The sequence below is a fragment of the Eptatretus burgeri genome, chromosome 5, assembly GCF_056783735.1.
Source record: "Eptatretus burgeri isolate ZD-2024b chromosome 5, Ebu_testis_v1, whole genome shotgun sequence".
Lineage (NCBI taxonomy): Eukaryota > Metazoa > Chordata > Myxini > Myxiniformes > Myxinidae > Eptatretus > Eptatretus burgeri.
In genome coordinates, this window is record NC_140965.1 from 35,380,730 (window position 1) to 35,399,221 (window position 18,492).

The 18,492-nt window shown below is 41.3% G+C and overlaps 1 protein-coding gene across 3 annotated transcripts in view; it reads right to left on the minus strand.

Moving 5' to 3' along the window:
* LOC147026219 (uncharacterized) overlaps window positions 1-9,961 on the minus strand; it is an 18,181-nt gene extending 8,220 nt beyond the window's left edge. The window contains exons 1-4 of one of the 3 annotated variants that reach the window (XM_085881405.1): window positions 9,815-9,872; window positions 6,963-7,084; window positions 5,975-6,096; window positions 1-40 (exon numbers count right to left, since the gene is read on the minus strand). The exon at window positions 1-40 is cut by the window's left edge and continues 32 nt beyond it. In XM_085881405.1, the coding sequence (XP_085737531.1) occupies window positions 1-40; window positions 5,975-6,096; window positions 6,963-7,084; window positions 9,815-9,857 (327 nt within the window). In that variant the 5' untranslated portion in view covers window positions 9,858-9,872. The other 2 variants (XM_085881403.1, XM_085881404.1) reach the window with 2 other exon arrangements.
* Window positions 9,962-18,492: the final 8,531 nt, after the last annotated feature.

Here is an 18,492-nt window from a genome sequence, read left to right on the forward strand (position 1 = left end):
ATGTTCCTCAATGTCGGGGGCAATATGTTTCCGTTGTTGCCTGGATGTGAGAAATAAGATCATTTCAAGAATGTTGAACAAATGAATGTTCATTAAACGTATAACAGGTACTGCATTGCATACTTATAACTTATTTATTCATAAATGTACACCAAATTCGTACTCTGCTTTTATTATTATTTTTGTCATGGTTTCAGTTCTAGGATTTCAGAAGCTCCTGGCCAGAGAAACATTAATGTGGGTTTTGCTGTTGTTGTTATTGCCTGGTGTTGGCTCAATGGCTCGAGTGGTGGGCTGAGGATCCTCATGTCCTGAGTTCAAATCCTGCTTGGCTGTTGAATTAATACCAGGTTGGGTTGAGATGTCGTCTTTCTGAGGTTGGCACAATGAGTACCAGCTTGCTGGTATCCTGCGTTGGAGTGACGACCCATCCAGGATTGTGCCCAATAGCCAAGGAGACTGCTTAGGCAGCACCAACACTCTGCACAGAGTATGGTCTCAATTGTTGGATGGATTATTATTATTGTTATTCACACCCGCCTCGAGGCTGTCTCGCCAGGGTTTGATACCCGACTCGGCTATAAACTGTCATCCCAGTGTTTCACAGGCAGGGTGATTCATCAATGTGTGTGCCGTCCCTTGGATGAACGTTAAACGGGAATCCCATCTGCCAGCATTCATTGGTGGATGATAAAGTTCCCATGGTATCCTTGGCAAAGAGTAGGCGAGCCATCACCAGCACCATGGACAAATTCCAAATTCCTGCCCTCACAAGTCAAACACAAGTCAAATGTCAGGCCTGAGTAGCTGGTTCGTGAACACTCGGGTCAAGCTTCCCCTGGTTGACCCCACAATGTGGGATAATAATGGCCATTAACGAAGGAGAAGAAGCATTATTCGTCCTCATTTCCCTTGATAAGGGGTGAGGCATAATGGTATCAAGCTGCTACTGCTTTGCCTTTTGTACAATACTCCTCCAATGTCCTCAAACCCAAGCCAAATCTCTACAACACCACCACCCCCACCTTATTTAAATCTCTCCTCTCACAATCTTCCTGCCCACTCTGCACCACAAAAACTAGATTGTCTGCAGATATTATCTTTCTCAGAATGCCTCACTTGCAAGGGCGTAGCCAGACGTCCAAAAGCGATGAGGCGAAAAGAGGTGAACTGTCCTATTTAGGTATTGTGATAGGAGTGGAGATAAGAGCATTCAGAGCACTGCCGGGTAGCTTTGATAGTTTACTCCCCAAGGAGCTCAGATGGCCAGAGGGCTCAGGCCAGATCATATTTCAGGAAATGAGTGACGAGGAAACTGCCTCGTCTGCCTCAGCCTGGCTACACCCGAGACTTGATCACCTCCTGCTCACCAGCTTCAACTGCATAATACTGAGTGATATTCATTACCTAAATCTGATGTTCACACTGAACTCTTCTGACTACCCATGACCAAGCAATACTCTTCATTCACTCATGTAGACCTTCGACCAACCAAACATATGCTTCCTGCACTCCCACCCATCTCAGCAGTGCCATCACTATCTCTCACCAGAGAGTGTCTCCAATCTCCGGGTTGTTGATAAATTTATCTCCAATCATGGATGGTTTTGATCCCCGCCCAAAAACTATAACAATTAATTTGGTGGAATTTATGCTCAGACAGGTGGATCTTGCACTAACTTGTTGCTGTTTCACACTCACTGTTCCTCTATTGTAGACCGTTTAATATGGTGATGCATCTGACAAAGCCAGGAAACCAACCATAAAGATGTCCTCTTTTCATCCAAAGATGCAAAGCCTCCATGAGGAGACTCCACTATTGATGTGCCAGGCACATCAATACTGGAATCTCGTCATAGACGGAAATCCATTGGTCGGATATTCAATTCTTCTCCACACAACTGATGGTCGAACTCGAGTTTGATGGCAACCTAACACAGTCCATGCACCTAAGGACATTGTAGAGTCTATTCTGTTTGGGGGTGGAACTGCTATGATAGGAGGCTGCCCCTCAAAGTTTAACCTGTCACTGTACATGGTAACCTGACAGGTGAAAAGTGCTGTACGAACATTTTGGATCATGTTGTTCAAATTTTGACAACCTTCTTCTCACAAGGCCTGTATCCATGGGTGACATTGCCAGATTTCACTGTTCACATGCAGTTGCTGACTTCTTGCAAAATTATGGTATCACAACGATATTGCTCTGGCCACCAAAGTGTCCTGATTTTAGTCTAAAAGAGCACTTTAGTGACATTCTTGGGCATATAATTAATAGGGCTTTCTCTTCCTCTTATGTGGTGACTTCAATTGTCATCACGCCAGTTGGCTAGGTGTGGGTACCTCTCTCACCTGCCATGGGACATCAGCAAAAGCTTTCTGTGACTCATTGGGACTGACTCAATCGGTCAACTTCCCGACCCGGATCTCAACCAATGGTACTCCATCTCTTCTGGATCTGATTTTGACAAATTTCCCTGACAATATCTGCTGCTCTTCCTTCGCTCCAATTGGTTCTTCTGACCACGTCCTTGTTAAAGTGGACATCTCTCTGGCTGTTATCAGAGAACCACCTCACCGCCGTCGAGTCTGGCATTTCACTCAAGTCGACTGGCAGGGTCTCCGAGCAGCCATCAAACTTACAGACTGGTCTCCTATCACTACTTTCTCAAGCATCAACTCATCCTGGGAATTCTTTCAAAGAAACTTGCTCTCCCTCATGCACAGATTTATCCCCTCTCGTGTTCAGTTGTCTTACCCTTCCTCCCGCCCTTGGTTTACTGAAGATTGTGGTGAGGCAGTTGTCCTGAAACAACTTGCCTTTGCCTCATGGAAAGCAAACCCAACTGAGGGCAATCTCAGTTCTTTCCACAAAGCTCGGAACAAGTGTGTATCTACCCTCAGGAGAGCCAGAAAACAACATCTTTCTCATCTCAAGTCTGAACTCTCAAACCTCTCTCCCTCCTCAAAATCCTGGTGGCGTTTAATCAAATCTGTTTCTGGTGTATGTTCCCCCTCCATCCCCTCCCTTACCTCAAATGGCCGCACTGCTGATTCCACACGTGATAAAGCTGAATGTCTAAACTCGGTGTTTGCAGCTAAATCTTGTGTCCCAAACCCATCACTATCTCTACCCACTTTACCCAGTCGCACCAAACTGTCCCTGGACTCTGTATCCTTTTCTCCTGACAAGGTGGAGAGCTTGCTTTCAAACCTCGAGTCAGATTCTGCAACCGGTCCAGACGGCATCAGCCCACGTGTCCTCAAAGCCTGCTCTTCTGCTCTTGCTCACCCTCTCTCTGTTCTATTCACCCTCTCATTTTCCCAAGGTCATCTGCCATCTGCTTGGAAATCTGCTAACATCACTGCCCTGCATAAAAAAGGTGCAAAAACAGATCCCTGTAACTACAGACCAATCAGCCTTCTCCCAATCATCAGCAAGGTTATGGAATCCATCATCGCTTCAGACATGAAATCCTTCCTCTTCTCCAATGGCTTGATTTTCAATCATCAATTTGGTTTCAGACCAGGTCACTCTACCCTGGATATGCTGCTACTGCTCTCCCATCAATGGATGGAGGTCCTCAATGCCAGGTCCTCAATCAAACAAATCGTATCCCTGGACATATCACGTGCTTTTGACACAGTCTGGCACCCTGCCCTACTCACCAAACTCTCTTCCCATGGTATTCAAGGCCATCTCCACTCATGGCTCGCAGACTTCCTCTCCTGTCGCAGTCAACGTGTGGCCCTAAATGGAGTTCTTTCATCCCCTCTTCCTGTGCAGGCTGGAGTTCCTCAAGGTAGCGTTCTGGGCCCTGTTCTTTTTCTGGTTTTCATCAATGATCTCTCGGACTCTCTGGAAAATCCTCTATTTCTCTTTGCCGATGACTCCACCCTCTGCCGTACCATCTGTCATCCCTCAGACCGGCAAGCAGCAGCTTCTTCGCTCACTGCAGATCTGGATAAAATCACAAACTGGTCCAACACGTGGAACATGTCTTTCAATCAAGACAAATCTCACACTCTCACTATGTCTCTTCGAAAGGACCGTTTACAAAACCCCCCCATCCACTTTCTCAACAATCCTCTGGAAGAAGTCTTTTCTTTCAAGCTTCTGGGTCTCACTATCTGCCATGACCTTTCCTGGGAAAGTCACATTTCCAACCTTGCCTCAAAAGCCAGTCGCCGACTGGGAATCCTCCGTCGTGCAAAGTCCTTCCTCGGCCCTCTTGAGCTCCTGACCACTTACAAAGCTTTTGTCCGTAGCCTGATGGAGTACTGCTCTCCCCTCTGGGCTGGTGCTCCTGCCTCCCACCTTTCTCGACTTCACGCTGTCGAAAGCAGGGCATTTAAGATCATTGGCATCTCCCGCAATGAAGCTGAGTCTTTGGGCCTCTCACTCAATCACCGCAGGTTAGTCGGTGGTCTTTCTGTCTTCTACCGACTCCTCTCCAGCCTTGCCCCCCCTGCTCTCTCTGCGATTTGTCCCAACCACATTTCCACAGGGCGCTCAAGGTCCGCCAACAACCCCCTTCTGGTAAAACTACCAAAATCACGAATCACTGCTCATCTTCACTCTTTCATTCCTCTTTTTTCCCGCCTTTGGAATAAACTTCCTCACTCTATTCTTTCCCATTCTTCCCTCCAGGCTTTCAAAACAGCTGTTCACCACCACCTCTTATCTTCCCCCATCCAAATCCTCGATCTTTTCTACCCCCGATAATCCACCCAAGCCCACTTCCTTCAATTCTCCTGCTATCCTTCCTGAAAGTCCCTGTAATGTCCATCTTCTCCTCGCCATGTTCCCCGTCCCATCCCGATCCCTCTCCCTTCCACAGTTCACCTGTGTCTGTTCCCCAATGTTTTGTCCCTTCCACTCCCGCCCCTCTTGTCTCATGCCTCCTTGCTGTGAGTTGTGTATTCGCTCTCATACGAGCCTCGACCAAGGTATACAAAAAAAAAAAAAAAAAAAATTATAGAATGGACCTTCTCTGCAGACTCTGACACAGTTGGAGGCAGTGTTACACCAGAAATGACACCAACTTCCTTTGGATTATCTGAGGCAGCTTCTTCTGGAGATGAGGAGAGTTGCATCACACACTACTGACCTTTTCAGACATTCATTCCATTGTGACATCATTAGAAGTCATGACTGACTGGTCTTGGGATCTACATAACATGATATGTTGCTTGCAGCACCATTCTAAAGTTGGTGTGTTTTCTGATGTAAAAAGTGGCATTAAGATATCCACATTTTGTGATTTTAAAAAATAAATCAGCAATCGCTGAATTTATGTCAAGTCATAAAATGAACAAGCATTTTTTTTTTACCAATATATGGTTTTATTTTTGATAAATGTTATAGTTTCCAAATAATGGTCTCGGTTATTGCTATGATCCAAGAAAACGCAGCTTGTTTTCTTGTTTTCCATGTGTATAGGTGACTGACCAGTTTATTAGCTTCTTTCAATCAGCAGACAGTAATGTAGCTCTGTCTATCTGCCACAAGTGTAAGGAACTTTGACACAGGATGGAGTTATCTAAAAAGCTGTACCGAAAATGTCTCAAAAAGAAATACAAGTCATTTATGTAAACCAATGATTTATCCCAAGATACTGCCTTGGGGAATGTATAACAGGAAAAGTATCCCCTCCAGAACAAAACACTTCTTGTACAAATCTAGGAAATCTATCAGCAAGTCAAAGACAATGCCATTAGTAGAAATCCCAGCAATCCAGGTTGTATGTCAGACCATCTCATAATTATGCACAAACCTCACATGCACAATTAAATTAGCAAACTTGAGCAATATCCAGTGCACCTGCTCTTAATCTTTGCTTGAGTTTGAGTTAGTAAAAGAAGGATGTCTAAAGTGGAATGCCCAGGCTGGAAACCAAACTAATGGTCAGACAATCGAATTGGAGAAGAGAGAAAAAAATTGAGCTTCAGCCACAAGTATCAATTCCCTGACCTTGCTGATGATGTGTAAAGGGCTGACTGATCTGCAGTTAAGCGGAGTACACGTGGGGGCTTTGTTGCAAAACGTGGTATTGTTGGACACTTTTCAAAAGGAAAGCACTTTTCTGAACAAATCTGCAAAAGAGAAAAGAAATAGCAAGTGTGAAACTGCAACAAAGTAGTGCAAGTTCAAGATCGAAAAACATTTCAGACAATTACACACAATCTCACCAAAAATTTCCATTGCACGTCTCGAAGAAATGTTCCAACAGCTGCATTTGGAAAAATATAGAAATACATTCTGATGGAGAAAGACTATGTCATCTACAATCTGCCAGTGTTTTATACTTTAAGCCAAATCAAAATTTAATCCACAGGGAAGACTTTGAAAAAGATGTGAAGAGTCGTACGAGAGCAGGATAGGCAGCATTTGGGGTTTAAAAACAACCTGAAAATCAAACGGCCTTTTTTGTGTGCATAGTCGAGACTCGTGGAAATACTAGTTCTAGTATGCTGAATGCATCAGGATACAACAGGACAAAAGGAACATTAGCGAGGGCGGTGGGGGGGGGGGGGGAACGCCAACAGCAGAGTCCAAGATATATACACAAGGTTTGAAGAAGAGAACTCTGATACAATTTGAACCAGTTGCGAATGAGGCGACACTTTGGCGAAGCATTGCTACACATTTGTTGATGAGAAGCTCAGTTCTTCAAATACAGAGAAGAGAGGTAACACTTAATTCACAAGAATACATGAGAACGTTTCTTTTCCCAGCAAAAACAGTGTTCAGATAATGGGTCGTTCCATGAGCTGTATCCATCACGTCTCCCTCCTTCGAAGAAAAAGCGAAAACCACATTCATTCTCTTTTTTACCCTTTCAGCAAATATCACCAGATATTCTTTACCAAACACCACCAGGAATTTGAACCATGCATGTTTGGATTTCAGGGTCAAATAGTTGGATTACTTGTTGCCTTTTTGTTTCCTCAGTCCTTACCTCCAGTTGAGTAGAGGTGTATGAGCGTGACTTCTCCTCCTTTATCTGTTCGCATATGGTGAAGCTTCCGTCGTGAGCCGCACTTTTGAGGTAGTACCACTTGTATAAATAATGAACCAATACTGTGAAGAATGTGAAAAGGATTGGATGTGCAAGAACCAGAAACTTCCTCATGCAAATATTTTGCCTCGAGCATACACACTCAGTACAATGTTAAACAAGAAATTTTACAAATGCTCTTCATAAGTAGTCATCGACAATCTAAATTTGTGATGTGCAAGAACCAGAAAATTCCTCATGGAAATATTTTGCCTCTTGCATACACACTCAGTAAAATGGTAAGTAAACAAGCAATTATACAAATGCTCTTTATAAGTCATCATCGACAATCTAAATTTGTTCAAAAGACCTGGAGCGGTTAGCATACCTTTGAAATTTCCACTTGATCAAACCCATCATTTGAACCATCCTCCAACACAGTCCTTAATAGCGTTTGACAAAATCGAGTATTTTCCTCACAAGATTATTATTTGTATTTTATGAGGATAGAACCAGTCCTGACAGAGGGATTCATTCCCCACTTCATTGATGTCTATGGTGTGTTTTATTTTGACTCGGAATAATGTACCTGCTTCCACCAAGTGGTATGATGAAGCACATTTACACAGTGAGAAATGGGATCCTTTCCCTTCCTTGAACCCTGAGTATTATGAATTTTCTTCCTGCTAAATTCTTCCCGTTCACCCCCTGAGCACACCGACCAATTTTCAACTCATTCCGTCTCGCGGTTCAGGAAGGCACCGAAGTCGAACAAACAAATAAATGAAAAATCACTCATAAAGCGACACCTAGCAAAACTGAATGGCACTCGGAAGAGTGCATGCCTTTACTAGGTTGATCAGTTTACATTTTGTATCCCACTGATAGGACAGATCTGGATCCGGACCTGAACCAAAATCAAAACGATTTATCCTTGTCACAAACCCAACCTATTCACCAAGTTTCATCACAATCCAAGGGTCACGACCTGAACTGGAATTATTCCTCTCAAAACTCTGTTTTTTTAAGGGGGGTTTTCACATCTAAAATGTTATCAACGATAATTTTTATCTGGGTAACCTTTAGAACCACTTGAAATTACCCTTTATAACATTTTAGAATTACCCTTTATAACCTTTGAGAACTTTTAGAATTCACCCTTTATAACCCTTTAGAACTTTTAGAATTACCCTATCGAACCACTTGAAATTACCCTTCAGAACTTTTTAGAATTCACCCTTTATAACCTGTTAGAAACCATTTGGATTGCAAGGCGAATATGATTTCAAATTTTGAGTAATGGACAAATAGTTTGGAAACACTGCTTTAGACTTTTAGAACTCTTTGCAACCTAAGAATTTACATTTTAGAACCCCTTAGAACTTTAGAATTTACCCATTACAACTCTTTGGAACTTTAGAATTTACCCTTTAGAACCATTTGAAATCACCCTTTGGAACTTTTCAGAATTACTTTTTAGAATTTACCCTTTATAATGCTTTAGAGCTTTTAGAATATACCCCTTAGAACCACTTGAAATTACCCTTCCAAACTTTTCAGAGTTTACCCTATATTACCCCTCAGAACTTTTAGAATTTACCCCTTAGAACCACTTGAAATTACCCTTTAGAATGTTTTAGAATTACCCTTCAGGACTTACCCTTTAAAACTTTTAAAATTTACCCTTTATAACCTTTGAGAACTTTTAGAATTCACCCTTTTTATAAAGTGTGAATTGTAAAAGTTCTAAAGGGTTATAACCCTTTAGAACTTTTAGAATACCCTTGCGAACCACTTGAAATTACCCTTTAGAACTTTTTAGAGTTACTTTTTAAGAATTCACCCTTTATAACCCTTTAGAAGTGTAGAATTCACCCTTTATAACACTTTAGAACTTTTAGAATTTACCCTTTAGAACCACTTGAAATTACCCTTTCGAACTTTTTCAGAATTTACCATTCATAAACCCCCCAGAACTTTTAGAATTTACCCCTAAGAGCCACTTGAAATTACCCTTTAGAACTTTTTAGAATTAATTTTTAGAATTTACACTTTATAACCCTATATAACTTTTAGAATTTACCCTTATAACACTTCAGAACCTTTAGAATTTACCCTTTAGAACCACTTGAAATTACCCTTTAAAACTTTTTAGAATTACCCTTTAGAATCCCTTAGATTTACCATTGAGAACTCTTTACAACCCTTCAGAATTTCCGAATTGACCCTTTGAAAATACCCTTTAGAACTTTAGAATTTACCCTTTAGAAACCCATAGCAGTTACCCTTTAGAATCCTCTCTCACTCTCTCTCAATCAGCGTCTTTACTGTACAGGTTATGCAGGCCGTTATTATTTACCTTCGATCATTTCTTCTTGCATTTGTGAGTTTAACAGGTGACCGTGATGGGTGAGGATGAGGCTGGGGGGGAGGGGTTGGGGGTGGGGGAGGGGAGCAATTGTGCGACAGAGTTTGGAGGTGGAAGCTGAGGTTTTTTGTTGAGAAACTATCAGAATTTTATGTGAACATTTACTCAGTGTAAGTTTGTGTGTGTGTGTGTGTGTGTGTGTGTGTGTGTGTGTGTGTGTGTGTGTGTGTGTGTGTGTGTGTGTGTGTGTGTGTGTGTGTGTGTGTGTGTGTGTGTAGTGGTGTGACGCAATTATTCTCTGGTTAATGAGCTATTACTGATGAAGCCGAAAGAGAGAAAAAAAGGACATTTGTCCATCAACATGGTCTTGCCGTGTTCACGTGCTTACCGGTGTGTTGTGTTCATCCACTCACCAACAAACACACTGCCTCATTGAGGCTCTTACCAGAAATCATGCTTGTACTCGAACGGCACTCGGTGGAGTGCATACCTTCGCCAGGCTGAACATTTTGTTTTGTATCCTACTGATAGGCGGATCTGCATCCAAATCTTATCCACCCATCATGGTGGACCATGTAGGGTCCACTTGTCTATTCCAATTTACCTCAGTTCTCACGCCGTCTAACGACCGGGGAAACCAAATGCTCGGCCGACTTTGTCCAAACCGAGTCGCTTTTACCGACTTGGATCCGGCGTAACCGAGCAGAAGTTCCCAAAGCCGCGCCGGACCAAATTAACACTTATGGCACAGCCTAAACAGCCTTACTACTTCTCAAGCCTGCACCATGCAGGGTCAATGGTAGAAACGACAGGCAACGAACTGGAACATTTAACAGGGGTTTATTTTCCAATAATAATAGGGAAGTGAGACACAGAGCGGACGTGCTCACGAATAAAATGCAATGTACAATGAGCGAAAATCACTTAACAATTCGACTTAACAGACTGGCGCCACACACACACATACACACACACACACACACACACACACACACACACACACACACACACACACACACACACACACACACACACACACACACACACACTAAATGGACCCCTTCGGGTCTTTATTGGACCCTCCAGCCGAGGAGGATAGTTCAGCTGGGGGGGACAGAGCCTGGCCGGGTACCTGTCCGCCTCGTGCGGTCACACCGACTCAAACCCACCACGGTGGGACTCGAACCCACGACCCAGAATCCACGAGCCCACAATCCTCGCCGCCACCAATGACGATCGAGCACCACGGTCCTGGCTGCTCGACCACCACCACCACCACCACGAGGAGCCCTGCAAAAGACTACAGACCATGATCGCAGATGACCACGATGACAGACCAAAGGGCCAAGAGCAAAGACGACGACAACGACTCTCCTCTCCTCTCCTCTTGACGACGACTCCACTCTCCTTTTTTATCCTTCCCCCAGCGGGTCGAGGGAACCACTCTGAGGTAACTCACCTCCGGATTGGACGAGGGGTTGTCGGGTGATCGGTGGCCTCCCCTTATTGGTCGGGCCGAACACTCCATCTGGCTAAGGCGGAGTTGGCCTTGAGGTGATGAGCCTCCTGATTGGAGGAGGTCTGGTGGGAGGGGGAAACAACAACCTTCCCCCCGTGCGTGTCTGAGAACCCAGACGGAACAACCAGGGGAGCACCCTATTCTCCATCCACCATTGTAGCGGGGACGGGCGATCTCGGGTCGGCTGTCGTGCCGGCGGCTGTCGATTGGACGAGCTCACGATGGGCGGAGGGAACCTCACCCTGTACGTGACACGTTGCACGTGGGCGATGGATGGCGATGGTGCGAGAACGAAGGATGAAGATTTAAGATGTATAAAACCTTATTATAAAAGAAACCCACAGCGCACACATGAAATTAACCCATTAGACAGAAGGACGGGACCCTAACTAAAACACATACTTATCGAAATAACTGAATTGTGGGGATTGCTGACTGTGTGCAAGAGGCTTCTAAATTCGTAACAGTATATCGTTTTTTCCTCATCCCTCAATCGTGAAGAATCACGATATATATATATATATATATATATATATATATATATATATATATATATATATATATATATATATATATATATATATATATATATAATTCCAGCAGTGTGTGTGTGTGTGTGTGTGTGTGTGTGTGTGTGTGTGTGTGTGTGTGTGTGTGTGTGTGTGTGTGTGTGTGTGTGTGTGTGTGTGTGTGTGTGTGTGTGTGTGTGTGTGTGTGTGACCGCTGTTTCTCGACAACCACTGGTCCGATCTAATTGAAACTTGCCACGTATATTCCTGGGGACCTGAGTATGTGCCTTTTCAAGGTTTGATATTAATCGAACAAGTGGTTCCCAAGTTATGGCCATTTATTTACCAAACCAATGACAGGACAAGGTGCTGCGTAGGCGTGGCCGATGAGGAAAGGGCGCCATTTAGTTACCAATGACAGGACACGTTGCTTGGCGTTTTGCACCCACAGTATCAATCTTCTATCTATCTATAATTCCAGAAATCTATGTTTATTTTCCTTTCTAAAGGTTTGAAATTAATTGGACAAGTGGTTCCCAAGTTATGGCCAAGTTAAAGCGCGTTCCCCATTACGGGTTACAATGTACGGACTTCCGCATCGTGATGACTTACTGTATTATAATAATTTCTCAATTTTGTATGCGCATTTAGAGGTAAACATAATGCCCCAATCCAGTCGTCGTTTACGAGAGTGAAGGAACGGCCTGTGTATTTGTTTGAAAGTTTTTTTGTATTTTTTTGCACGTACGGCCACGCACGTACGGGTCCGCGAGAGCGAAGGAACGGCCTGTGTGGTTGTTGTTTCTGGCACGTGGTTTGAAAGTTCTTTTCTTTTTAAAAAAAATTTTGCACGTACGGTCTCGCACTAGTATTTAAAAACTCTCGTATCCGGATCTTCACCAAAATCTAAATAAAATCCGTCCATATCACACACTCAACCTGTCCATCAAATTGCATCTGAATCCGTCCATAACTTTTTCTTCAAAGATATCCTTCTCAAGGACAAAGAAACAGACAAACTTTATCATTTTTGGCTCAATCCCTCAATGGTGAAGAATCACTTGCAATAAAAACGAAAAAAAACTCGCATCCAAATCTGGATCTGCACCAAAATCGAAACAATTCATCATTGGCAGACAACAGCATGGGTTGCGTGGCATTCACGCCACCTCTGCCCTGGGCCCACATTGAGATTGAGGAATCTGGAAATGGCATTGCATGCCCGTGAGTAGGGTGAATATACTGGTTCTGGCTCACTTTTCTCCATGTAAATGAATGGGGGATTTTCAGCGATTCATATTTTTTTTCCTAAAAATAAACCCCCTTTTTATCCCAAGGTATATTTATTTGTCTCCCCTTTTAACCTGGGGACACTTTTTTTTTTTCAAATAATCCATACAATAAGATAAAGATTTGTTCAAGTACTAAAGTGGTAATGTGATTTGTTAAAGGTGATTCGAAAGAAATGTCTGAAACGTCTAACCCTCGGGACACTCTTTATCAAATAACCGATGCATATTGTTTAGCTCACTCATTGAACCTATAAAGATTTGTTCATTCTCAAATTCCTTCAATAGTTTAATTTTCTTTGCACAATAATCCCCATCTAAAATATTGAAAAACAAAACATTTGAATCTTTATATTTTTTAAGATACCCCTTTTGTGCCATTACGAAATTATAAACTTCTCTTAATGATCTCATCTGGCCACCGCCCGAGTTGCAAATCATTTTTGTGCATAAACCACGCCATAAAAAAGTTTTGTTTCAAATGTTTTCAGCTCGTGCCATGAAAATGAGGAAGTGTTTTTTTGACATGGTCGTGCTGTGTGAATGAGGAAGTGTTTTTGAACAGTCATGCTGTGAAAAAATAGGAACTATTCTGTGAGACAAGGTCTCGTGTTTATATTTTATCTCAGAACACGAACAGGCTTTTAAACATGTTTAATCAAAACCATTTTAGGGTATTTTAAGTATGTTTTAAAAATGATTCATACAATTTGAGAATATATCTCCCAGTTATTTTCCAAGCTGTCTCGCCCGAAGCGTCATTTCCTGTGGCCACACCCAATGATTAAGCAATCTCCTCATTGTTGCTTTATAAGTGATTCGCCAGACAAAGTTTCTGCCAGACGGGATTTTCATTTTTACAACTGAGACATGAGCAATCTTTCTTCCGTGAACAAAACAGCTCAACACAAACTTGGTAAGTTGGTTCCTCTTTGAACGATGAAGCAATTGATTATAAATTAAATCGTGATAATTCTGATATATATATATATATATATATATATATATATATATATATATATATATATATATATATATATATATATATTTTTTCTTAGCAGGTCCTTGGAAGAAGAGCAGTTTACATATCACGATGTGGTGAATCAAATGAATGCTCTTATTAAAGAGGTCAATGATTTTAGAAGAGAATTGAAAAACATTTATAATGACTGGTACGAAGTCTTATCACGGCCTCTGATCTCGAATGAATTAAACAAATGGTGAGACGTGTGTGTGTGTGTGTGTGTGTGTGTGTGTGTGTGTGTGTGTGTGTGTGTGTGTGTGTGTGTGTGTGTGTGAATATATGTATGTGTGTGTGTGTGTATATATATATATATATATATATATATATATATATATATATATATATATATATATGTGTATATGTGTGTATGTGTGTGTGTGTGTGTATATATATATATATATATATATATATATATATATATATATATATATATATATATATATATATATATATATATATATATATATATATATATATATATATATATATATATATATATATATATATATATATATATATATATATATATATATATATATATGTGTGTGTGTGTGTGTGTGTGTGTGTCTCTCTTTCCCTGTCTGTTTGTCTCTCTCTATCTCTCCCAGTCTGTCTCTTTGTATCTCTCTCTGTCTGTCTTTCTACCTACCTCTCTCTGTCTGTCTCTCCATTTATACCCTTGACCCATTATTTTATTTTTTTTCAGCTCGATCACACAACATCAGCTGTTGAAGCAATCTGGTACAACACATGATTTTCTGGAGGTAAATGTTTCTGAATTATTATTTCGTTATTCTTTTATTAATATCACTCTCTCTTTGGAATGTCATCTTATGTTGGTTGTATCATTAGTTTGGACGCGGTTTTACCAGTACACTGGAATTCATTTTATTGGCCTTGGAAGGATGACAGGCTGAGTCGGCCTCCTGATGTGTTAATTCAGTGGTCAACGAGGCTTGAACTTAGAACCAACACCAGGCTTACTCATATTACCATGTAATTATCTTTATAAAACCTAATTATTATCCACTTTTTGTTTCAAAACAGAATATGGTGTCTGAGTTTTGAAATCACAAGACATCTGAAGAAAATTGCTGGGAAAGATTATACATTCTCGCAAATGAATATTTCATATTTGCAATTTTGATTAATTATATTTGTTTTGTTTACAATTACTTGATTTTGAATTTCTAAAAAAGGATCAAGACATGAAGGAGAGGGAGGGGGGCGGGGGGGGTGTAGGTGTGCTCCCCCAATGACCCATCACCCCCTCATCCCACCCCCCCCCTCCCCATGTGTGTGTGTGGGGGTGGGATGAGGGAGGTGGTGGGTCAAAGGGGGCGCACAAGGGGGATGAGGGGGGTGGGATGAAGGGGTGGGGCTTGTGTGGGCGGGGCTTGTGTGGGTGGGGTTTATGTGGGCGGGGCTTGTGTGGGTGGGGTTTATGTGGGCGGGGCTTGTGTGGGTGGGGTTTATGTGGGCGGGGCTTGTGTGGGCGGGGCGTGTGTGGGCGGGGCTTGTGGGAGGGCGTTTATGTGGGTGGGGCTTGTGGGAGGGCGTTTATGTGGGTGGGGCTTCAGTGGGGTTTATGTGGGTGGGCTTCGGTGGGGTTTGTGTGGGCAGGGTTTATGTGGGTGGAGCTTGTGTGGGAGGGGTTTATGTGGGCGGGGTTTATGTGGGCAGGGTTTATGTGGGAGGGGTGAATGTGGATGGGGCTTGTGTGGGCAGGGTTTATGTGGGGGGGGTGAATGTGGATGAAGCTTATGTGGATGAGGTTTGTGTGGATAAATGGATGGGTGGAGAGATGGGTGGATGGGTGGATGAGTGGAGCTTGTGTGGATGGGTGGATAATTTTTTAATTAAATAAACATGTTGTGTGTGGGGAACTAATTAACTAATCACTAATTATGTGAATATGATGAATATGGGTGGAGCTTGTGTGGGGTTTGTGTGTGTGGAGCTTGTGTGGGGTGGAGTTTTTGTGTGGAGCTTGTGAGGGGTTTGTGTGTGGTGGGGTTTGTGTGAGGTTTGTGTGGGGTTTGTGTGGGGTGGGGTTTATGTGGGTGGGTTTTGTGTGGGCGGAGTCAAAAAGGGGCAGAGTCAAAAAATTTCAATTTATCTTTGTCTTTTGTAATTCCTGTGAATAAAATGAACCTAAAATCTCTTCCCCTTCCAAATCATACATCTTATAAGTCCAAGGAACCGTATCTATTACATCAACAATTTTAAAAAGTTCTTTCATCCATCGTTTAGTAAAACCCTTTTCAAAATGAGATTTCCACCTATATATTCTTACGATAACACCAACTTTGAACTTAGGTTTTCTGACATTAATCTCTTTTTCATATTTTAATTTTGTAAATGTTTCTGATGGTTTCATATTTGTTGACGTGTGAATCGTGTCATTATACTTATCCACAATATCCTGAATGAAAGATGACCATTGTTGTGAACCGAGTTGTGTGAATTTTTTATATAGTCTCTCTTTTAAGGTACGATTAAAATGTTCAACAACAACTGCCTTCCCTTCATTAAAGGTACTGTATAATGTAATACTGTTATTTTTTAGAAAATTCATAAATGTCTTGTTATAAAACTCTCTACCCTCATCAGTCCACAATTTTTTAGGTTTTCTCTTACTTTTATTAAATATATGTTGAAAGGCTAACATAAGAGTATTACCTGTTTTGTTTTTTAATGGTACAACCCATGCGTATCTACTCTTCAAATCAATAACGGTTAAAGCATACTTGTACCCCTTATCATTATTGAGTTCAATCAAATCAGCAGACCAGATATAATCTACTTCCTTGAAATAAACTTTCCTTCTCTGAAACTTTGTGAATATTGGTTTATGTAAATTCATCAGCTAATTGCTCTTTAGTCTTAATGACATCATTAGAGCCTATAAGTTTTTTTGAATTTCCAAGTCCAAGTTTCAATTTAGCACTGATCATCTTCTTCACAATGAACCGATCAACTTTTTCTCTCAAGGTTGGATTTTGTATCAGAGACAAATTATACAACATTTCTCTATCGGCTTCATGCTTTTCTTCCAACGTTGTGGTATTCCCATAATCAATATCGTGTCTCATTCACACTTCATCAGCTCTATTGATGGGTTTACTCCAGGATTTAGGATTGTCTGCCTCATCTAATCTTTTATCCAAGTTTGTGCCTGGACCACAGAAAGAATACCCTGGAATATGTAATTCCCCTGGTATTCCAGTAGTTGTAAATTTACTTCCTGATAAAAACTTTTGTATATCTCCTCCTCGTTTGTGTTTGGAGATAAATTGATTTTTTTTGAACCACACACCGAACATATACCTTTTTGTATAACCCTGTTATTTTTACTTTTAATATATGAAATATTTTTAGTATTAGTTTTCTTTTTACATTTGAGACAATAACTCATTTATTTATGTGAAAAATTCCTGCAGAGTGCAAAAACCTTTTTAGTTTCCAACATGCACATTTGAATCTTAATTTTTAAAACATAAAGAATCCTTAGAAATGCCTTCACTCTCTCCTCCATTTATTTAAGAAAAAAAAATGAAAAACTTGAATTAAAATGAATATCTTGTCGATGTCAATACTCTTGTCGAAAGTATTGCAAATAGACTTGTCAATTCGTTGTTTTCCTCCTCGGTGGTGACGTGGATTTTTTTAAACCCACTTTGTTGTGATCGTTGTCCTCCTGAAGGATTCTAACTGGCCGATTGTGGAATCCTATTTGACTTCAGACAGAGTTTAACGTTTGTCCGATTTGATTATAAAATCCTACAAAAACCCTATCGACACTGATAAAACTGATGTCCACACAAGTCCTTCCTTGTGAAACAATTTATTTCCTAATTATACACCATACACTTGTCACCCTTGTACAATGAACTTAAAAATCCCCATTTGTTTGCAATATTATTTGGTTCTATTTCATTTATTCTTACTTTAGTCAACAGTTAGACCAACCCGATTCAATTCACTTCTACATTACATCAGAGAGTTTTATTCTAACTTGGTACTTGGTCAGTTCCAAGGAGTACGAGCCACTGAGAAACTATACTTCCTCACGTGCTCGTACTCCAAACTTTTAGATTTCAAAGCATTTTATACTTCCATGAGAGAAAGGTTGGGGGATATTCACCCAGACTGTAGACGTGTCCTTTAGACGAAAAGCCACTTCGTATATTTTCTAAGCAAAGGTTCATTTATCAGCTCGGTCACTCTGCTCCAGAACAACACATTTCTTATCATTTAGGGCAAAAGTCTTTTGGCCAGAAATGACAGCCAATTCAATTTGCAGCATAAAAGTTACATTTCTGAAACTCCATTTGTTACAATTTAAAATACATTAATATAAATTTTTCCCCCACACTCCCCCGCTTTTTTTTTTTTTAAGGAAAATTTGAATAATTTTTCTTACACATGATTACCATGTCCCATTCCTGAAGGAGAAAAGATTTCCATTATTCAAGTTCAATCAACAATGGCAGCGTGTGCTCATATCAGAAAATGAGTGAGTTTCCATTTAATTTCTGGCCTGTTCATCAGCATGTGTCACACATTGGAAACATGCTACCCGAAGTCAGAAGATAAACAGGTCAGGATGTGGATAGAGCGGCACCCAACGGGAAACACAATCGAAGCACTCCTTGAGCTGAGGAGAAGGTAGATGTGGGCAAGTTCAAGTTTGGGCCGGACACTGGGTTGAAGGAGCGCAGTGTGGAATTCCAGGCCTGTCGTACATTGAAGCAACCACAGCAAGTTCACGATGTATTT